This window comes from Schistocerca piceifrons, chromosome 2 (assembly GCF_021461385.2).
Source record: "Schistocerca piceifrons isolate TAMUIC-IGC-003096 chromosome 2, iqSchPice1.1, whole genome shotgun sequence".
NCBI classification, from domain to species: domain Eukaryota; kingdom Metazoa; phylum Arthropoda; class Insecta; order Orthoptera; family Acrididae; genus Schistocerca; species Schistocerca piceifrons.
This window is the reverse complement of record NC_060139.1, coordinates 484,660,199-484,682,930: the sequence shown is the minus strand read 5'-3', so window position 1 is coordinate 484,682,930 and position 22,732 is coordinate 484,660,199. Positions and strand designations below refer to the sequence as shown.

The 22,732-nt window shown below is 44.4% G+C and overlaps 1 protein-coding gene across 1 annotated transcript in view; it reads left to right on the top strand.

Moving 5' to 3' along the window:
- The first annotated feature begins 3,534 nt into the window (after positions 1-3,534).
- LOC124777469 (protein IMPACT-like) overlaps positions 3,535-22,732 on the top strand; it is a 56,389-nt gene continuing 37,191 nt past the window's right edge. The window contains exons 1-3 of the mRNA XM_047252894.1: positions 3,535-3,695; positions 3,870-4,102; positions 22,477-22,725. Of these exons, the coding sequence (XP_047108850.1) occupies positions 3,672-3,695; positions 3,870-4,102; positions 22,477-22,725 (506 nt within the window). The 5' untranslated portion in view covers positions 3,535-3,671. The remainder of the gene's footprint in view (positions 3,696-3,869; positions 4,103-22,476; positions 22,726-22,732) is intronic.

The window sequence follows — 22,732 nt, the reverse complement described above, 5'->3', positions numbered from 1 at the left end:
GCAATGCGGAAGCCGCGTCTTTAACATAGGCAAGGAGTTCTTCGTCGTCTCTCTGTGCCTGTGCCAGTGCAGGAAAGTCTATGGTACTGGAAACACTGCTGATCCGTGAAAGGCAATCCGCAACAATGTTGTCGATCCCAGAAATATGTCTAATGTCGGTAGTAAACTGGGCCACAAACTCAAGGTGATGAAATTGACGGGGAGAGCAGTTGACACTATTCCGACGGAAGGCGAACGTGAGTGGTTTGTGGTCTGTATATATCGTGAAAGTTCGCGCTTCCACTTGGGGGCGGAAATATTTCACTGCTTGGTATACCGCCAGGAGCTCACGGTCGTATGTGCTCCATTTTCTCTGTGCAGGCGAAAGCTTGTGGGAATAATACGCCAGTGGCTGCCATGCGTTGTCGGACCATTGTTGTAACGCGGCACCGATCGCCGTCTGGCTCGCATCTACGACAATTGCTAATGGCGTGTCGAGCCGTGGGTGTGCGAGAAGCGCCGCGTCGGCCATGCTCCTCTTTGTTGCCTCGAACGCAGAACACATGTCCTCTGTCCACTGTATCAAAGACTTGCTATTTACTTTAGGGCCTGATAATGCCGCCGTCAAAGGTTCCTGCAGCTCCGCAGCGTGAGGAAGGTGTCGTCGATAAAAATTGAGCATCCCCAAAAAACGACGTAATTCTTTGATCGTAGTTGGTCGGGGTAGCTGCAAGATAGCGTCCACCTTCTCGGACAGAGGAAGAGAGCCTTCAGCAGAAATCTTATGGCCAAGAAATGTCACCTCTGACTGCCCAAAAACACACTTGTCCACGTTCAAGACGACACCGTAACGCACCAATCGCTCGAAAATCTCTCGCAGATGTTGTCGGTGTTGATCGCGGTGAGCAGAGGACACCAACACATCGTCCAGGTAGGCGAAACAGAACGGCAGCCCCTGGAGAACCGAGTCTATAGACCTTTGCCAGGTCTGAGCGGCATTGCGTAAACCGAAAGTCATAAATTTGCTTTCAAATAAACCGAAAGGCGTTATTATTGCAGTCTTTGGAATGTCGTCATTGGCCACCGGAATCTGTGTATACGCTTTAGCACAGTCCAGAACTGTGAACACCGTGGCACCATGTAAAGCGTGATTATAATCCCTCAGTAACGGAACGGGATATCTGTCCGCATTATGCCCTCGTGAATCATGGCGTCAAATTCTGCCTTCGCTATCTTCAATCGGTCCGGAGCGAGACGCCTAGGTCGGCATGCTACTGGGGGACCATCAGTCGTTTGAATGTGATGCACCGTGCCATGTGGTATGAACCTGGGAGCGCCAGGCGGCCTGGTCAAGTTCGGATAGTTAAGCAGTAATTCAGTGTACTCACCCTCCGTAGCATGGACCAACTTGGCACTGTGCGTTGCGGTGTTGCGACGGAAACCCGTGACTGCTAAGCCAGTGACGCTGTCTACCAAGCGTGCGTTCGCGACGTCCGGCAGCAGGTGGTAGTGCGCGAGGAGATCAGCCCCGACGATCGCCTCCGTGACGTCAGCCACTGTAAAATTCCACTAGTACGCGCGACGTAGGCCGAGATTAAGCTCCATCCTCTGTGTGCCATATGTTGCGATGGAAGAATTGTTGCCAGCCGTCAGACGGAAGGCAGTTGGCGGCCGGCAACGATGTATGATACTCAGGTCCGACCCAGTGTCTATTAAAAACTTAACGCCGGAACTCCTATCGGTAACGAACAGGCGCTTGGAGGATAACTGGCAGTCGGTTGCGCCTATTGTCGACCGCCGGTGGCGTTTGGGTGCGAGCATGGCGATGTGCACTTCCTTGCCTGATCGCCGAATCGTCGGTGGTACCAGCACAACGGTACCTCGCCTTGCGGAGTGTTGGTACCGCCGGAAGATCTGCTTCTCGAACGCCGCCGTCTGTATCGGCTTCTTCTATTATTGTCGTCGTCACGTGCCAGCTGCGCACTGACCTGGGCGCACAAAAGCTCAACCTTGGCAGCGAGAGAATCATGGTCGGCTCGTGCTACAGACGCGGTACTGTTCGCACTGTTGTCCAACGCCGCGACTGCGCTGACCGGAGCCGGTGTGATCGCGTCCTGAATCCGGTCTGCTAGCTGCGCCACGTCATCCAACGGCATGTCCATTTGTTAGGCGATTATGGCTTTTATTTGCGGCGGCAACCTACTGCTCCACAGCGTTCTGAGCAGACTGTCTGGCACAGTAACGGTGTCAACTTTGCTGCGCAGATGTCGCAGGTATTGAGAAGGCTTCCTGTCGCCAATTTCTTCCTGTGTCAGAACCTGACGTATCCGGTCCTCTTGCGACGCGGCCACCCGTCGAATCAACTCTGATTTTAGCCTGGCATAAGCTCCAGCCTCGGGCGGTGCTGTGATTATGTCCTGCACCTCGGCTGCATAACGTTGGTCGAGTTGGCTCACAATCAGCGCAAATTTAGTTGCTTCGACCGTTATTCCAGCGCAGCTAAAACTTGCCTCTGCCTGCGCGAACCAGAGTACCGGGTTGTCGGGCCAGAACGGCGGCAAACGGACTGCAATCCTGGAGACGGCCTGCTGTTCGGTCATTATGCGCTCGTTCCTTGCGTAGCTCACGGCTGCTTCTTCTTAATCACTTGGTCTCTGCTTGGATCACGTCGGGGTCACCACTTGTCGGGTACAGCTAAACTGGTGGCTGTCCGACCTTTGCTTAACGTGATTCGGAAAAATGAAGACCTTCAGCTGAGTAACAATAACTTTATTGCGAGCGCGCATCTGGCGACGCCCGGCATGCATGGACAGATCGGAGCTATAAAATTTGCTTCCGGCCTATACAGAGTATCCTTAATCCTCGGAAAACTTCCGTAATTAGGAGAGGAAACAATACTCGTCCACACAAGTCAGGAGGCACGGAACTACTCACTAACTAAAAAAAAAAACAAGGAATAATAACAATAAACAGAACGTATATAAAAGAAAACACAGCGCCTCTAGAGGCTGGGCGCGGAACTACACCAACGTCGCGTAAAGTAATTGCGACCGCACACCACTGCACTGACACACGCGCACAGCACACACACACACACACACACACCGGCGAGCTTGAATTAGCGCGCTGCAGCGCTGTAAGACACAAAATTAAAATCAAACAAGTCGTTCCAAAATCACGTGACTTGAGCTGGCGAGCTGCAGCAGATGTAGCGAACGGAATTAAATAGTGCACATCCGACTGCTCACTACTTAGAAATTTATACTCTATAGCTTATGCCAAGAAGGTATATAAACTTTTATATAGGTCGTTGATATAATTACTCTATGATATAAACTATATAGGTCGTTGGCTTATGCCTATAATAGTATCTATGGTCGAAGGGTCAAGTTTGTGGGAGATCATACTTTGTTAAGGAAATAAACACTGGTCATCTTTGAGTGAAATGTTTGTATCTGCTGTCAGTCCACGTGATTGTGTGCCATTGAAATTACAATAAAGAAAAATGAAAGTTTGTTTTCCCAATGAACTTTGTATAGGTTAAGATTTATAACAGTTGAATTTTTGTTCATCTCTGATATATATATCTTGATACCCATGACGTTAGTGTTGAGTGTTACATGACTTCGTGACGTTCAGTCCTTCAGTTAAGATGCTATCTATCTGACATCGGCGTGGGAGGACAACTGGCAATGGAAGATAATGTCACAAAGCAGGTTACACATTAATGTATTTGCTGTAAACTTTACAAGGAATGGACTGTTGGTTACCTGCACAGCATTCCATTTCGGGGTGGACACAAAACACGTGTCTTTCCTTGTAAAGTGTACCCATGCAGCTTACACAGAATTGTAATATTTGATTATATTTTGTGAAAACATGACCCTTAGGCGGACGAAATTGAGGCGCTGGCATCAATATATGGAGATGACTGGAAAGTGGAAGACGAAGTGAATCGATCGTACAGCATCAGCTTAAAGGAATGTGGTCAAGAGATCACATTATATTTCATATTGCCACCCGAATACCCATCTACAGCACCTCCGAAGTATCAGCTGTCAGCACCGGGACTAAAACCCGAAGAAAAAAATTTGATTATTTCCGCCCTTGATGAACTAAGTATGTAAGTTTTCAAGACACAATCTCAGTTGTAAAACCAAGATTAAATATCCGTGCACATGACGAAGAAAGAACCACAGCTGATTTTCTTCTTCATGGTAATTAGTAGCCGGATCCCCATTCAAAGAAAGAAAAGGTTGCGTTCTTATACTTATTGCAGCATTTGTATGGCATTAGCTGCTTACAAATTAAATGGAATTTTAAGCAGTTGGGAAGTCTGTTAAAATCTACAATCGGTTTCACTTGCAGAATTTTTGTCTAGGCAAATACGTTACTGTACAATTTCAACACTAACAAAATTTTTATCAGAAGAGATGTTGCAGTATCATGTTGATGGACGGCGGAGACATTTTCGTATCAGAAGCTATAGCTTAACTAGTTGATGATCTTGTGTATGAGCTCCTAATTGATTCTGTGACAGTAAAGTAATGAACAAATGTGTCAAGTCGCCGACAAGACATTAACATTTTAACAAAGTCATTGGTTCAAAGATCACAGAATATAGGATTAGTGGGGCAGGTATGTCGTAACAAGTTAATTGGAGCATTTCTTGTTCTTGGTTTCATACATGTGGTGACCTCCATTTGACCAACTTTGTACAATTTTTTTGACAGTGCAATTAACTCAAAACATTGTATTCCATTCTTATTTTGTGTATTACAGATTTCAATTACATTATATTGAATTATTTGATGGAAGGGAGAGGAAAGAACATTATTCCATATGATACAACATTGGATGTGGGAAGTTACTTTGATACCATAGTATTTTAACTGTCCTTCCTCCAATTTATTAACCATCTTATTTTGTTTCTTTTAAAGTGATCTACAATTTTAATCTGGGACCCATAACATAGATCAGCATTAAGTATTTATGAAACGCTGTAGTTGAAGTAAACATCTTGTTAAGGAGGGATGTTCATGGAAAAACACACTATTTGAAAGATTCACCAGATCCACAATTTTGAAGATATGGTACTGAAATTTTGTATCATGCTTTACATGAAATTAACACATTTACTGTTAAGTTCCATGCATTATATGTATTTAACTTTTTATGGAATTTAAAAATTTTTTTTCAAAAAATAATGTATGTATCTTTTTCTCAGAAACTAGTAGAGAGATTTCTACAAAATTTTCTCTTTTTTAATCTCTTTGCTTATACTAAGATTTTATGTTGGCGCTTTTTGAAAGTATCACATAGGAGAATTTTAATATTTTTTTTTATTATAATTCTGTAAGCACAACATGAAATGCTTGCAAATTTCTGAGCAGTTAGTCACGTACACTATGTGATCAAAAGTATCCGGACACTTGGCTGAAAATGACTTAAAAGTTTGTGGTGCTCTCCATCAGTAATACTTGTGTTGGCCCACCCTTACCCTTGATGACAGCTTCCAATCTAGCAAGCATACATTCAATCAGGTACTGGAATGTTTCTTGGGAATGGCAGCCCATTTTTCAGGAAGTACTGCACTGAGGAGAGGTATCGATGATGGTCGGTGAGGCCTGGTACGAAGTCTGCATTCAAAAACATCCCAAAGGTGTACTTCGGGATTCAGGTCAGGACTCTGTGCAGGCCAGTCCATTACAGGGATGTTATTGTCATGTAACCACTCTGCCACAGACGTGCATTATGAACAGGTGCTCAATCGTGTTGAAAGATGCAATCACCATCCATGAATTACTCTTCAACAGTGGGAAGCAAGAAGGTGCTTAAATCATCAATGTAAGCCTGTGCTGTGATAATTCCATGCAAAACAACAAGGGGTGTAAGCCCCCTCCATGAAAAACATGACCACACCATCACACTGCCGCTTCTGAACTTTACTGTTGCCTCTGCACACGCTGGCAGATGACGTTCACCGGGCATTTGCCATACCCTCACCCTAACATCAGATTGCCATACTGTGTACTGTGATTCGTCATCCCACACAACGTTTTTCCATCGTTCAGTCGTCCAATGTTTATGCTCCTTACACCAATCGAGACATCGTTTGGCATTTATGGACATGATGTATGGCTTATGAGCAGCCACTCGACCACGTCTGCTGTGCAGCGAGCTATGTTAATTTAAGCATTAACTGTATTTTTCTTACTTGTCACTTCTTCTTTCGTGTGTTTTTGCTTTTAGTAAGCTTTAATTTTCGAGTGCTAGTAATAGTGTTCCGTAGATTTCGTGTTTGTTTTGAATACAGTCAGAGAGAGTCCCTTTAGTCAGCCATAGTGCCAGTAGTGCTAGTGTTTGTTTTGAATACAGTCCAGAGACAGGTAGTGCTATTTTCATTGTTTTCAACAAGAAGTGTCTAGTAATCACAGTTTTAGTCAGCTATCAGCCACCTTTAGTGAATTAGCAGTCTAGTTAAAAGTTGATTAACTCTCTACAGTAAATTGATTTCTTAGGATGGATAGGATGTGTGACTGCTGTGTATGGACGCAGGAGGAGCTGGCCACTGTTTGTGAACAGCTGGTTGTGTTGATGGCCGCGTTCATCCGTCTTCAGGCTGCTCCCTCGGAGTGTAGCGGCAGTGGGGAGTCGGGTGCGTCGCATGGTACACCCCAGGTGTTACATGCTTCACCCACGGTCCCTGCTGTCGAGACATCTTCACGGGTACCGGGTGCGGTTGGGCCAACCTCTCCCTAAGGGGAGTGGCATGGTAGGCGGCATTCGCGGCGCATGAGGCGGAGGGTCAGTGTGGAGACTGGCCATGTGGCATCACTCGCTCTGCCTGTGAGTGGACATGTGGCCGCTCCTTCAGCAAGGTCCAAGCAGGCACATGGGGGAGGGGTTTATTAGTGATTGGGAGCTCCAACGTTAGGCAGGTGATGGAGCCCCTTAGGGGAAATAGCGGAAAGGTTGGGGAAGAAGGCCAGTGTTCACTCTGTCTGCTTGCCGGGGGGTCTCATCCGAGACGTGGAGGAGGCCCTGCCGGAGACGATAGAGAGCACTGGGTGCGCCCGACTGCAAATTGTTGCTCATGTTGGCACCAATGATCCTGCCGTCTGGGTTCAGAGGTCATCCTCAGTGTGTACAGGCGGTTGGCGGAGTTGGTGAAGGCAGAAAGCCTCGCTCACAGGGTGGAATCTGAGCTAACGATTTGTAGTATCGTTCCCAGAACCGATCACAGTCCTGTGGTTTGGAGCCGAGTGGAAGGCTTAAACCAGAAGCTCAGATGATTCTGCGGAGATCTGGGGTGCAAATTTCTCGACCTCCGCCATCGGGTGGAGAAATGTAAGGTTCCCCTGAATAGGTCAAGCGTGCACTACACGCAGGAAGCGGCTACAAGGGTAGCAGAGTACATGTGGAGTGCACATGTGGGTTTTTTAGGTTAGAGAATTCCCTCCCTAGGCCCAAAAAGACGCCTCCTGAGATGCGGCAAGGTAGTAGTAGGCAAAACGCAACAGGGAATAACAATATTAATGTGGTAATGGTAAACTGCAGGAGCGTCTATAGAAAGGTCCCAGAACTGCTCTCACTAATAAACGGTCAAAATGCCCACATAGTATTAGGGACAGAAAGTTGGCTGAAACCAGATGTAAACAGTAATGAAATTCTAAACTCAGATTGGAATGTATACCACAGAGATAGGCTGGACAGTGAAGGGGGAGGCGTGTTTATAGCGATAAAAAGTGCTATAGTATCGAAGGAAATTGACGGAGATCCGAAGTGTGAAATAATTTGGGTGAAGGTCACGGTTAAAGAAGGCTCAAACATGGTAATTGGATGTCTCTATAGGCCCCCTGGCTCAGCAGCTGTTGTGGCAGAGCACCTGAAGGAAAATTTGGAAAATATTTTGAGTAGATTTCCCCACCATGTTATAGTTCTGGGTGGAGATTTTAATTTGCCAGATATAGACTGGGAGACTCAAACGTTCATAACGGGTGGCAGGGACAAAGAATCCAGTGAAATTTTTTTAAGTGCTTTATCTGAAAACTACCTTGAGCAGTTAAACAGAGAACCGACTCGTGGCGATAACATGTTAGACCTTCTGGTGACAAACAGACCCAAACTATTTGAAACAGTTAACACAGAACAGGGAATCAGCGATCATAAAGCGGTTACTGCATCGATGATTTCAGCCGTAAATAGAAATATTAAAAAAGGTAGGAAGATTTTTCTGTTTAGCAAAAGTGACAAAAAGCAGATTTCAGAGTACTTGACGGCTCAACACAAAAGTTTTGTCTCAAGTACAGATAGTGTTGACGATCAGTGGACAAAGTTCAAAAGCATCGTACAATATGCATTAGATGAGTATGTGCCAAGCAAGATCGTAAGAGATGGAAAAGAGTTAGAAAACTGCTACAGAAGCAAAGGGAACTTCACAGCAAACATAAATAGAGCCAAAGCCTTGCAGACAAACAAAAATTACGCAAAGCAAAATGTAATGTGAGGAGGGCTATGCTAGAGGCATTCAATGAATTCGAAAGTAAGGTTCTATGTACTGACTTGGCAGAAAATCCTAAGAAATTTTGGTCTTATGTCAAAGCGGTAGGTGGATCAAAACAAAATGTCCAGACACTCTGTGACCCAAATGGTACTGAAACAGAGGATGACAGACTAAAGGCCGAAATACTAAATGTCTTTTCACAGAGGAAGACTGCACTGTAGTTCCTTCTCTAGATTGTCGCACAGGTGACAAAATGGTAGATATCGAAATAGACAACTGGGATAGAAAAACTGGTTCACATGGCTCTGAGCACTATGGGACTTAACTTCTAAGGTCATCAGTCCCCTAGAACTTAGAACTCCTTAAACCGAACTAACCTAAGGACATCACACACATCCATGCCCGAGGCAGGATTCGAACCTGCGACAGGGATAGAGAAACAATTAAGATCGCTCAAAAGATGAAAGGCTGCTGGACCTGATGGGATACCAGTTCGATTTTACACAGAGTACGCGAAGGAACTTGCCCCCCCCCCCCCCCCTTTCTTGCAGCGGTGTACCGTAGGTCTCTAGAAGAGCATAGGGTTCCAAAAGATTGGAATAGGGCACAGGTCATCCCCGTTTTCAAGAAGGGATGTCGAACAGATGTGCAGAACTATAGACCTATATCTCTAACGTCGATCAGTTGTAGAATTTTGGAATACCTATTATGTTCGAGTATAATGACTTTTCTGGAGACTAGAAATCTACTCTGTAGGAATCAGCATGGGTTTCGAAAAAGACGATCGTGTGAAACCCAGCTCGCGCTATTCGTCCACGAGACTCAGAGGGCCATAGACATGGGTTCACAGGTAGGTGCCGTGTTTCTTGACTTCCGCAAGGTGTTCGATACAGTTCCCCACAGTTGGTTAATGAACAAAGTAAGAGCATATAGACTATCAGACAAATTGTGTGACTGGATTGAAGAGTACCTAGATAACAGAACGGAGCATGTCACTCTCAATGGAGAGAAGTCTTCCGAAGTAAGAGTGATTTCGGGTGTGCCGCAGGGGAGTGTCGTAGGACCGTTGCTATTCACAATATACATAAATGACCTTGCGGATAACATCGGAAGTTCACTGAGGCTTTTTGTGGATGATGCTGTGGTATATTGAGAGGTTGTAACAATGGTAAATTGTACTGAAATGCAGGAGGATCTGCAGCAAAATTGACGCATGGTGCAGGGAATGGCAATTGAATCTCAATGTAGACGAGTGTAATGTGCTGTGGATACATAGAAAGGAAGATCCCTATCATTTAGCTACAGTATAGCAGGTCAGCAACTGGAAGCAGTTAATTCCATAAATTATCTAGGAGTACGCATTAGGAGTGATTTAAAATGGAATGATCGTATACAGTTGATCGTCGGTAAAGCAGATGCCAGACTGAGATTCATTAGAAGATTCCTAAGGAAATGTAATCCGAAAACAAAGGAAGTAGGTTACAGCACACTTGTTCGCCCACTGCTTGAATACTGCTCACGAGTGTGGGATCCATACCCGATAGGGTTGATAGAAGAGATAGAGAAGATCCAACGGAGAGCAGCGTGCTTCGTTACGGGATCATTTAGTAATCGCGAAAGCGTTATGGAGATGATAGATAAACTCCAGTGGAAGACTCTGCAGGAGAGACACTCAGTAGCTCAGTACAGGCTTTTGTTGAAGTTTCGAGCACATACCTTCACCGAGGAGTGAAGCAGTATATTGCTCCCTCCTACGTATATCTCGCGAAGAGACCATGAGGATAAAATCAGAGAGATTAGAGCCCACACAGAGGCATACCGACAATCCTCCTTTCCACGAACAATACGAGACTGGAATAGAAGGGAGAACTGATAGAGGTACTCAAGGTACCCTCCGCCACACGCCGTCAGGTGGCTTGCGGAGTATGGATGTAGATGTAGATGAAATCCAAGTTTCTCACCTGCCGCCTAACTCTCATAGTATTTGCAGTGGGTCTTGATGCAGTTTGGAATTTCTGTGTGATGGTGTGAATAGATGTCTGCCTATTACACATTACGACCCTCTTCAACTGTCGGTGGTCTCTGTCGGTCAACAGACGAAGTCGGCCTGTACACTTTTGTGCTGTATGTGTCCCTTCACTATCACATCAGAAACTGGACCTAGGAATGTTTAGGCGTGTGGAAATCTTGTGTACAGATGTATGACACAAGTGACATCCAATCACCTGCCACACTTGAAGTCTGTGAGTTCTGCGGAGCGCCCCATTTTGCTCTCTCACGATGTCTAATGACTACTGAGGCCGCTGATATGGAGTACCTGGCAGTAGGTGGGAGGACAATGCACCTAATATGAAAAAACATATGTTTTGGGGTGTCTGGATACTTTTGATCTCACAGTATATATCAGCTTACATTCAGAATTTCCAAATTTACTATTGAGACAGCAGTTATTGGGTTTATAGTGATAAGTGTACAAAATTTCATAATTGTAGCTTTCACAGATTCTGAGAGAAAAAGGTTCATAAACACGATTTTCAGGAAATGCAATTTAAAGCTGAACCTACCTTTTTTCGTATGTTACCTCTTTAGAAGGTGCCAGATTTGTATTCAGGGTCCTCTTTACCTTCAAGGCTTCTCTTGTGGTTTCTTGTTCCCTGCCTTCTTTCCTTTGATAAGTCTTCAGTTGACCTTTCAGCTGCAGAGAGGTGCTGTAAATCTATTTTTCTCAATATGTCTTGAGTGAAATTTCCTCTCTTAAAGCCCATGCTCTCAAATACCTTCATCCTCCCTACAGCTCCATCATTAAATACAAGAACTGCTTCATAAGTTGCAACTCTGACAACTGTAGGTGGTTGTAAGGTATTTAATCATATGAGCGAGTTTAGAGACTCGTTTGGATTCTAGGTCTTGCCATGAACACACTTTTTTAGAAGTATAGGATTTGCTATATACAATTTGGAAGCCTCTCCGTCTGAATGTAGGGATTGTTGTCTCTCTGAGCTTGTAGATATTAAACTGTTGCTTCAAAGATTGGATGTGGCAGGAAGATTGCTTGACACATTTAATTATTTTTCAGGTGCTTAGGATGTGATGTCATTATTGAAACTGTGGGAACTGATTGTCCAATAAATTAAAAAAAAATGAAAATTGACATTTTTAAGTCCATTTCATAAACTCAAGTCGAAGTGCCAAAGTTAGTCATAATTTTATCCTCCAGGTTACTCTTCAGATGTGTTATCCACTGGTCCTTGTAGCTGCTTGCTTGTTCAGGAACAGACAACCATTTTTCATTCTCTTGATTTTTGATTAATTTTGTTTTGTTCTCCGCTAAGTGGTCTTCCAGTTTCCTCAGTAGAAGTATCTGTTTGCAAAAGTAGGACATTATAAGTCTCTTATAAGCAAAATTATATTTGTTAATTGAGAAAGTTGTTGTGGACCAAAAATACTAGTACAGAGAGGTGTTTATGGCTGTATATAAAGTTGAACACAAGACTGGCAAGCTCCTATTTCAAAAATATTAGAAGTAAATTACTGACATGGGAAATACCTGTACTGTGATTAAAGTAGAACTTCATTTGTAATGCCGCCACAGCTGGCATTGACACCCAGCTCACACTTTATAGAAAACAAACTGTCACCTTAAAGAAGAAATTGCAGCATGGACAGCTCTTTCAGGTCATAAACAGGCAGAAAATTAAGTGTAATAAATTGCATAGAAAAAAAAAAATGAGTTTGCATGAGATAAGCCAGAGAAGGAAAAGAAATTAGTTGAAATGTTGAAACTATATTCTGTCTTTATGTGGCAGCTTATCATGAGCCTAGTTTCGTAAAACTCTGTTACAGAATTTACTTTACAGCTCATGTAAAGGTAATGCAAAATGTGTAAGAAAAAAATCAATGTGTTGATTCGTAAAGATGACCACGACCTTATATATATAAAAAAAACAAATATGATGTAAATCACCAAACAAAAGCGTTGGTATGTTGATAGAGACACTAACAAACACAAACACACACACACAAAATTCAAGCTTTTGCAACCCACGGTTTCTTCATCAGGAATGATGGAAGGAGAGGGAGAGACGAAAGGATGTGGGTTTTAAGGGAGAAGGTAAGGAGTCATTCCAATCCCGGGAGCGGAAAGACTTACCTTAGGGAGGAAAAGGGATGGGTATACACTCGCACACACACACATATCCATCCGCACATATACAGACACAAGCAGACATATGTAAAGGCAAAGATTTTGGGCAGAGATGTCAGTCGAGGTGGAAGTACAGAGGCAAAGATGTTGTTGAATGACAGGTGAGGTAGGAGCAGCGGCAACTCGAAATTAGCGGAGGTTGAGGCCTGGTGGGTAACGGGAAGAGAGGATATATTGAAGGGCAAGTTCCCATCTCCGGAGTTCTGATAGGTTGGTGTTAGTGGGAAGTATCCAGATAACCCGGACAGTGTAACACTGTGCCAAGATGTGCTGGCTGTGCACTAAGCCATGTTTAGCCATAGGGTGATCCTCATTCCCAGCAAACACTGTCTGCCTGTGTCCATTCATGTGAATGGACAGTTTGTTGCTGGTCATTCCCACATAGAAAGCTTCACAGTGTAGGCAAATCAGTTGGTAAATCACGTGGGTGCTTTCACACGTGGCTCTGCCTTTGATCGTGTGCACCTTCCGGGTTACAGGACTGGAGTAGGTGGTGGTGGGACATTTACATTTACAAATTTACAAAGGATGGGGCCCCTCCACGCCCGCACCAACGTGGTGACCAACACAAAAGTTCTACTGTCACCTCCGTATGCATGTTAGTTTTGAATCAAGGCGTCACAGGATGCAGGCTGTGATGTTATCCATGCGTCTGGGTAAGACTACTCATTAACATGGTCCATCAGGAGATAGAAGTGGTCAAAAGCGATCGAAGGGTAGCGGTTGTAAGAGCAGAGGAAAAAAAGTGCCAAGGCCAGCGCCAAGGGAAAAAAACCTCTGCGACAGTAGGACGGGTAGTAAGGGCAGTAGCGGCTTGCTATCTGCGACAGTGCATGCAAGGTGTGGTTGTGTTAGTTCGAGGTATCGTGCATCGTTACCTTTGTCGTTGTTGGAGCTTGTTGCGGCGCTTGCTGCAGTTGCTGCGTCCCTGCAACAGTTCAAGGTCGTTGTGGATTAGTGGGAGATCGGTCATACATCGGCTCACGGACTGTGTAGGGGGGTGTGTGTGGCTGGTTTGCGTGCTGTGTACAGTACGGTTTCCCTGCGGTTGCCTGTTTTTCGGCTAGTCGCACATCTGGGTTTCCAGTAATAACTGTGTTGCAGGGGCTCGCCAGTACCGTCGTGTTAGCGTTCTATAGACCATAGATGTTCAGTTCCTAGCCAGTAATGTCTTTGGTCTGTTATGCTTCCATCTATGGTTGTGGTCGTAGTTACCCAGAGAAAGGATAAACGGGTTGCGCGAGTGTCTCGTGTTATTGTACAGTCGTGTGGAGAGTTTTTGGAATACCTGCAAGATAGTATCTAGCCGGTATTCCCGGTGAAGATCCGCGATGCGTGTGTAGCGCGGAGCGTTGCTTATGATTTTGAGTACTTTGTTCTGTATGAGCTGCAGACGGCGCAGGCGAGTTGGCGCAGCGTATCCCCAGACAGGGGCTGCGTACGTCATCAGGGGTCTAATAAGTGTCATGTACATGGACCTAGACACCCTCCTGTTTAGTGTGCTACGCCTGTTAAGCATAGGGTAGAGTTGTTTGAGCCTCGCGTTAGCTTTGTTGGTCACGTGTTGAATGTGGTCCCCCCAGAGTAGTTTCCTGTCCAGCCAGACACCGAGGTATTTGACCTTCTCGCGGAAACGTATTGGGCGTGTGTGTAGTGTTATTGGGTTGCAGTGCTGATGTTTGCGCAGTTGCTTCGGTCTTCTAGTGAACAGAACGGCCTCGCACTTGTCGACGTTTACTCTAACACGCCATTTCACCAGCCAAGGCTCCGCCGTTCTGAGTGCGGTCTGTAGTCGTGAGTTAATGTTAGACGGCTTCCAATCTTGCGCAAGGATGGCAGTGTCATCCGCGTAGATTGCTACCGTCGTGTTATGTGTAGCTGGGAGGTCGTTGATGTAGAGGTTAAACAGTAAGGGCCCTAGGATGCTTCCTTGGGGTACTCCTGCCCGTATACCATGTCGTGTCGATTGTTTGCCCTGCACGTCAGTGTTGAAACTCCTGTCCGTGAGATATGAGTGTATGAGACGTACGAGCCCGTCGGGGAACCCTGCGTCACTGAGTTTGCGTATTAGGCCGTTGTGCCATAGACGATCGAAAGCCTTTTCGATGTCCAGGAACACCGCCCCAGTTGCCTTGCTTGTGTTGTATCCGTGTGTTATGTATTCAACGACGCGGAGGAGTTGTTGTGTTGTTGAGTGGTGATTCCTGAAACCGAATTGCTCCGGTCTCAGGGTGTCGTTTGTGATGCAGTGCCTGGTGAGTCGTTTTAATATTACCTTCTCAACGATCTTGCTGAGCGCGCTCAGCAGACTGATGGGTCGGTAATTTTGTGGGAGGGAGTGGTCTTTCCCCGGCTTCCTGAACATCAGGACCTTGGCCGTCTTCCAAAAGGCGGGGAAGTGTTGGTGTTTGAGTATGGCATTCGTAATGTGTGCTAGGTAGTCTACAGCTTTGTCCGTGAACTCCTGGAGGACACGGTTTTGAATGCCATCGTGACCAGGGGCCTTCCTAGCTGTGGTGTGCATGATGGCCCATTTGATTTCTGCTGTACTAGCTTGTCGGATGTTGTTGCGCGCTGGTTGGGCCAAGATGCGTGTGACCTCCTGGTCCGTATCAAGTGTGAATGCTGGGTCTGAGGGATGTGGGACAGTGCATGGGACAGGTTTTATACCGGGGGGCGGTTACAAGGGTAGGAGCCAGAGGGTAGGGAAGGTGGTTTGGGGATTTCATAGGGATGAACCAAGAGGTTATGAAGGTTAGGTGGACAGCGGAAAGACACTCGTGGTGGAGTGGGGAGGATTTCATGAAGGATGGATCTCATTTCAGGGCAGGATTTGAGGAAGTCATATCCTGCTGGAGAGCCACATTCAGAGTCTGATCCAGTCCCGGAAAATATCCTGTCACAAGTGGGGGCACTTTTGGGGTTCTTCTGTGGGAGGTTCTGGGTTTGAGGGGATGAGGAAGTGGCTCTGATTATTTGCTTCTGTACCAGGTCGGGAGGGTAGTTGCGAGATGTGAAAGCTGTTTTCAGGTTGTTGGTGTAATGGTTCAGGGATTCAGGAGCAGATTCGTTTGCCACGAAGAACTAGGCTGTAGGGAAGGGACCGTTTGATATGGAATGGGTGGCAGCTGTCGTCATGGAGGTACTGTTGCTTGTTGGTGGGTTTGATGTGGCCATTGGACAGATGGAGGTCAACGTCGAGGAAAGTGGCATGGGATTTGGAGTAGGACCAGGTGAATCTGATGGAACCAGAGGAGTTGAGGTTGGAGAGGAAATTCTGGAGTTCTTCTTCACTGTGAGTCCAGATCATGAAGATGTCATCAATAAATCTGTACCAAACTTTGGGTTGGCAGGCATGGGTAAGCAAGAAGGCTTCCTCTAAGCGACCCATAAATAGGTACCCATGGCTGTTCCCTTTAATTGTTGGTATGTCTGGCCTTCGAAAGTGAAGAAGTTGTGAGTCAGGATGAAGCTGGCTGAGGTAATGAGGAAAGAGGTTTTAGGTAGGGTGGCAGGTGATCGGTGTAAAAGGAAGTGCTCCATTGCAGCGAGGCCGTGGACGTGCAGAATGTCAGACACTGCTCAACAGTGGCAAAATATGGATCATACTATACAGTACTATAAAACACTCTGGATTGGATGAGCAAGATACACAGATGTCTGTGACTGAAGCAGATACGAATGATTCAGTATCACACCAATGCTTATTGTCAAAAGTATGATCATATGGGGTATCAAGTGAAAATTGTGACTGGATTGAGGACTAGCGGGGGATATTGAATGTATACAGAGAAGAGCAACACAAATGGTCAGATGTTTGTTTGATCTGTGGGAGAGTGTCACAGAGATACTGAAGGAACTGAAATGGAAGACTCTTGAAGTAAACGTAAACTATCTTGAGAAACTCTATTAACAAAGTTTCAAGAACCGGCTTCAAACGATGACTCCAGGAATATACTACAATCCCCTTATGTATTGCTCACATAGGGATCGTGAGGATAAGATTAGAATAATTACAGCACTCACAGAGGCTTTCAGACCATCGTTCTTCCCATGCTCCATACGTGAATGGAACTGGAAGAAACCCTGATAACTGGTACAATGGGACATACCCTCTGTCATGCATCTTGTGGTGGTTCGTGGAGTATAGATGAATATGTAGGCTTAATAATATTGGAAGATCTACAGGCTTGAGTAATGTGTAGCAAGAACAGGAAGACTCTAGGATGTGATAAGATCAGCAAAGTGGTTGTATACATGAAGAATGGAATGTAGCCCTAATATGCCTAATTCAAAAAAAAAAAAAAAAAGAAATCGACATGAATGTTGGAACCCCAGTTTTAACAAAATGGAAATCACTAATCACTGAAATCTATTATCAGATACACAACATGGTTTTTGCGAAAGAGCATGCTCAGACTGTATCTTCAGTATGACACAACTAATAGAACAACACCTTGAATTTAATTTACCAATATATCTTGTCTTCATTGACTACAAAAATGCATTCTATAAAATAGATCAGAGTAAACTGTAGGAAATTTTAAGAAACAGACGGACTCCATTTCATCTTTAAGAGTTGTGCTGAGTTAATATATGAATAACAATATATAGATAAAAATAGCGGAGAGCAGACATAATATGGATGCAACAAACCGAGGAGTTGTACAAGGGAACCCCCTTTCACCTTCTATTTTTAATATACAGGGTGAGTCGTGTAAGACGTAACACCCCCTTTATTCCAGGGGCGATTGCATGTATCGGCATGCGGTTTTCAGTGAATCATAGTGGACTATGGGGTACATACGGTGGTGCATGCACAATTATCACAATGTTTATATTGACCGAGATAATGAGGCAAGTACATGTTTTTTAAATGGGACGCTATACTTATTTTACCATCATTCGAACACTCTGGAGAAGACACATATAGTCATGTAATGCATGTTGCTATTGTGATTCAAACTTTGCTTAAAAGAGGGCGGATGACGATTTACCTACGTAGCGTAGGCGGTGCATGATGCATAGAGCACGGCAACTCGGCCTGCGGATCGCGCGAGGCGTGTTTTACAGTCTGCAGCCGCTTCCGACTGCCTCGACCTTCAATCGTACAATATTTCCCAGCGTCTTTTAAGTGATGTTTGAATCACAATAGCAACATGCGTTACATCACTATAAGCGTTTTTGCCAGAGCGTTCGAATGTTGGTAAAAAAAGTATTGTGTCCCACTTAAAAAACATGGACTTGCCTCATTATCTCGGTCAATATAAACGTTGTGATAATTGTGCATGTACCAATGTATGTGCCCCATAGTTGGCTATGATTCGCTGAAAACCGCATGCCAATACGTGCAATCGCCCCTGGAATAATGGGGGTGTTCAGTCGTACACGACTTACCCTGTATATATCAATGATAATCTGAAAACTTGGGTACAGGCAATACAACATTTAATAATGTGGCTGTTATTATGATGCTTGTTGTCCGACACCAAGTAATTGTTAATTGGAATGAAGATGACCTACAAGAAGTTGTTTTAATAGCAAAAGAGCCAGAGAATACAATTTGGAGACCTCCATTAAGAAGACAAAACCAGTGTCATTTTTAGGATACCAGTCCAGGCAAATGAAGGGAGAAATTGACAAACAGATCATAGAGTAGGTTAAGTATAGTAAGAAAAGATCTCGCAGAATGTAAATACTGTACAAGTAAAGGACACCACTTACAAGTAGTGGAAGGACTGAGTCATGGACGGGCACACATAAAAGAACGAAAATTTTTCTAGCTTTCAGTAGAAATGAAGAAGATGATATGGAGGCATGGTATGGGAGGTGATTACATGACAGAGGTAGGGGAAACTGTGTGGTAGAGGTTATGGGGGCAGCGGGCTAATGGAGTTTAGTGGCTGCTTCACAACCTGTGCTATCTGCATTTATCCCTCCAGCACCAACTTTTCTGAACTACACAGACGGGATTTTTCCTTACAATATGTCATTCACTCCTGTAATCCTCCTGGCTTCAGTCTCCAGTAATCCACTGTTCTTACACCCTCAGCCCAATAGTTTCCCCTTCCTCTGTCCCGTCACCCCCTCTCAATCCAACCTCCGTGTGACCTTCATGAAGCCAATGGTTCCAGTGTCTGTGTTCACAGGCCTAACTCATGCACCTGCTGCCCCTTCCTCCTGCATTCCTGTCCTGCGCACCTGCTGTCTCCATCTGAGCTGCTAGCTACTCATTGCCAAGCCGCCCTCCTGCTTCCCATGTCTTTCTCCCTCTACTCACCCAACCCAACAAAACCCCTCACATCAATACACCTGCAAAAGTGTAATCTTTGCAATGCGTCATCACACCTAGGGGCAAAAATGATCATCAAGTTACTGACCGACCATTTTTGTGTAAAACATAACTGACACAATACAACAACATCAGATAAGATGGAAACTACACACAAACCATATGTCAGATGGAAGAATCATTAAAACAGTATAAACCAATGATTAGCTTGACCAATTTGAAGCAGATGGAACGGACCAAAAGGCCCAACCTCTGATGTATTTGGTTGGTGCATAAATTCATAGCATTTTTCCAGAAGTTTAATAAATGCAACAGACACACGTAACAGTGACTTTAGTCATCAATAATATATTCTGCTTCACTATCTCGAACAGTCTGCCACTGATGGGGCAACTTTTTAATTCTGCAACTGTAGAAATAACATGGTTTTAAGGTGAAAAACTCGTCAAGCTGTGTTCGGAGTGCATTTTTATCTGGAAAGGAAGTACTTTGAAGGCTGTTTGATAGAGAGCAGAAAAGGTGAAAATCTGAGGGTGCAAGACCAGGCGAATAAGGTGGATGCAGAATGACTTCCCAACCAATTCATGTATAGTGTTTGTCAGTCTAGCAGAATGTGGACGGCCATTACCATCAAGTAGCATCACTTCACGCAGTCTCCCTGGTCATTGTTCTTGGACTGCACCTGCAAGATGTCTCAATATCTCAGGTGTTGACAATAAATGTCAGCAGTGATGGTTACAAGTCGGGAAAGCAGTTCATTGTACACCACACTGTCACTGTTCCACCAGATGCATAACATTATCTTTTGTGGGTGCACACAGGTCTTTGTATGGGGATTTATTGCTTGATTTGGGTTCAACCATTCCTTTCCTTGCCTTATGTTAGCATAAAGACATGATTTCTTTTCACCAGTAGTGATACAGGATAGGAGTGGTCAGTGTAGCTCACAAGCCAGTTCATGATGAGCAAGCAGAGATGCACATATGACCACCCGGTGATTTTTGTGATTTTGGCTTGGAGAATGTGGTACCCACACACTCAATTATTGAACCTTCACCACTGCATGCAAATGTCACATACTGGTTGAATGATCACAGTTCATGACATTTGTCAGTTCTCGAGTACACTGACATGTATTACAGTGGATTAATGCTTTTAAATGATCTTTAAACCCTAGGTCTTCCTGAACCTAGAGAGTCACTATTGTCAAAACAATTCTCCTTAAAATGAGAGAACCATTTTCTTACCATGCCCTGTCCAATGGCATTATCTCCATACATGGCGCAAATGTTTCTGGCCGCCTCTTCTGCTTTCACTCCTATATTGAATCCATGCAGAAGAATGTCAGAAATGTTCAGGTTTGTCTGCTCGACACTCCATTTTTTTTACCATCAACAGCTCCACTCATTATCTCTAAATGACAAAACAATAATACGTAAACTCAAATAGTAACACTGAACTAAAAAAAAAAAGACAATTGATAAGTAAACCCATAGCAACTGGAATTCCAACATGCAAAACAAAAATGCACCAACCTAATAGATGATGTATTATTTTATAATTTTTTCTGCTACCCTGATTTAAGTTACTACTTACTTGATATCTTGCACACACATCAAAAAATGTTTTGCATCACCCCGGTTCCCAGAACTCCTGAAGACAGGCTTTGACTGTGGATATTGTATCACAGACACAGTCCCTTTGACTGTTCAGAGATGTCATTAAGCCTGCCCAAAGATGTAAACAACCATGCATGAGCATCACCTATTAGACGGAGGGGGTCCAATAGTTGATCACTTCCAGTCATCCCACCAGGAAGGAGGTACACGGCTCGTGTTGTCTAGTTCTACCATGCCTAGATGGTCAATACCGCAGTTCGATCGCGTCCACATGGATACTTTGTGCCAGTAAGGGCTCTCAACAAGGGAAGTGTCCAGGCGTCGCGTAGAGAACCAAAGCGGTGTTTGGACATGGAAGAGATACAGAGAGACAGGAACTGTCGATGACGTGCCTCGCTCAGGCCGCCCAAAGGTTACTACTGCAGTGGATGATGGCTACCTACGGATTATAGCTTGGAGGAACCCTGACAGCAACACCACCATGTTGAATAATGCTTTTTGTGCAGCCACAGGACATCATGTTATGACTCAAACTGTGCCCAATAGGCTGCATGATGTGCAACTTCACTCGTGACATCCATGGTGAGGTATATCTTTGCAACCACAACACCATGCAGCGTGGTACAGATGGGCCCAACAACATGCTGAATGGATCGCTCAGGATTAGTGTCATGTTCTCATCACCAATGAGTGTTCCATATGCCTTCAACCAGAAAATCTTCCGACACATGTATGGAGGCAACGCGGTCAGGCGGAACACCTTAGACACACTGTCCAACGAGGGAAGGAAGGTGGAGGTTCTCTGATGTTTTGGGGTGCCATTATGTGGGGCCGTGTATGCTGCTGGTGGTCATGGAAGGTGCAGTAACAGCTGTTACGATACGTGAAAGCCATCCTCCGACCGATAGTGCAACAGTATCAGCAGCATATTGGCGAGGCATTTGTCTTCATGGATGACAATTTGCGCCCCCGGTGTGTACATCTTGTGAATGACTTCCTTCAGGATAACGACATCGCTTGACTAGAGTAGCCAGCATGTCCCCCAGACATGAACCTTATCAAACATGCCTGGAATAGATTGAAAAGGACTGTTTATGGATGACATGACTCACCAACCGCTCTGAGGGACCTACGCCGAATCACCATTGAGGAGTGGGACAATTTGGACCACAGTGCCTTGATGAACTTGTGAATAGTATGCCATGACGAATACAGGCATGCATCAATGCAAGAGGATGTTCTACTGGGTATTAGAGGTACCGGTGTGACCAGCCATCTGGACAACCACCTCTGAAGGTCTTGCTGTGCGGTGGTACAACATGCAATGTGTGGTTTTCATGAGAAATAAAAAGGACAGAAATGATGTTTATGCTGATCTCTATTCCAATTTTCTGTACAGGTTCCGGAACCGAGGTGATGCAAAACTTTTTTTGATGTTTGTAACATGGTACTGAATTCTTCCAAACAGTGCTATTAGTATCTTATGGAAACTATGTACTATTAGCAATTTGTGTGAAGGAAGGCAGCTGACAGTTATTGTAGCAACACATCAGTTGCCTGGGAAACATGTCAACTGACAAATAATTTTATTTAGCGTATAGATGCTGTTCATGCTGTGTGGAAAATTGCTTTACTATTATTGGAAGCAAAATGGAATATTTCTTGTGCTTGTTTTGCTTATCTTTCCTTTCACCATAGCATTACTTTATGAAAATGGGATCAGCATCATTTTTAACCTAACTGTAAATTGCCCTAGAAGACTGCCAACAATTATTTAAATTTTTGTAAGGCATAAGCAGGCCTAATTAGTTTTAGTTTTTAAGTGCATACCAGTACATTCAGTTTGTGTCTTTAGTGCTTTATCTTCTCATTCTAGATTACAGTGTGGACAAACAGTGATATATGAATGGGTTGAAAAAGTAAGGGAGTTGGTTCAAGATTTTTTGCCATTAGATAAGGGTACTGAAGATTTTGGCATTGACAGTGCTGCATTCACATCAGTCACCTGTGAACAGCAGGAATATGAATTTGAACTACCACAAATAATACATGGAGAGACAATCACTGATCGAAAAAGTGTCTTTCAAGGCCATGCTGCACCAGTGTTCTATGCAGAACAAGTCAAGTAAGAA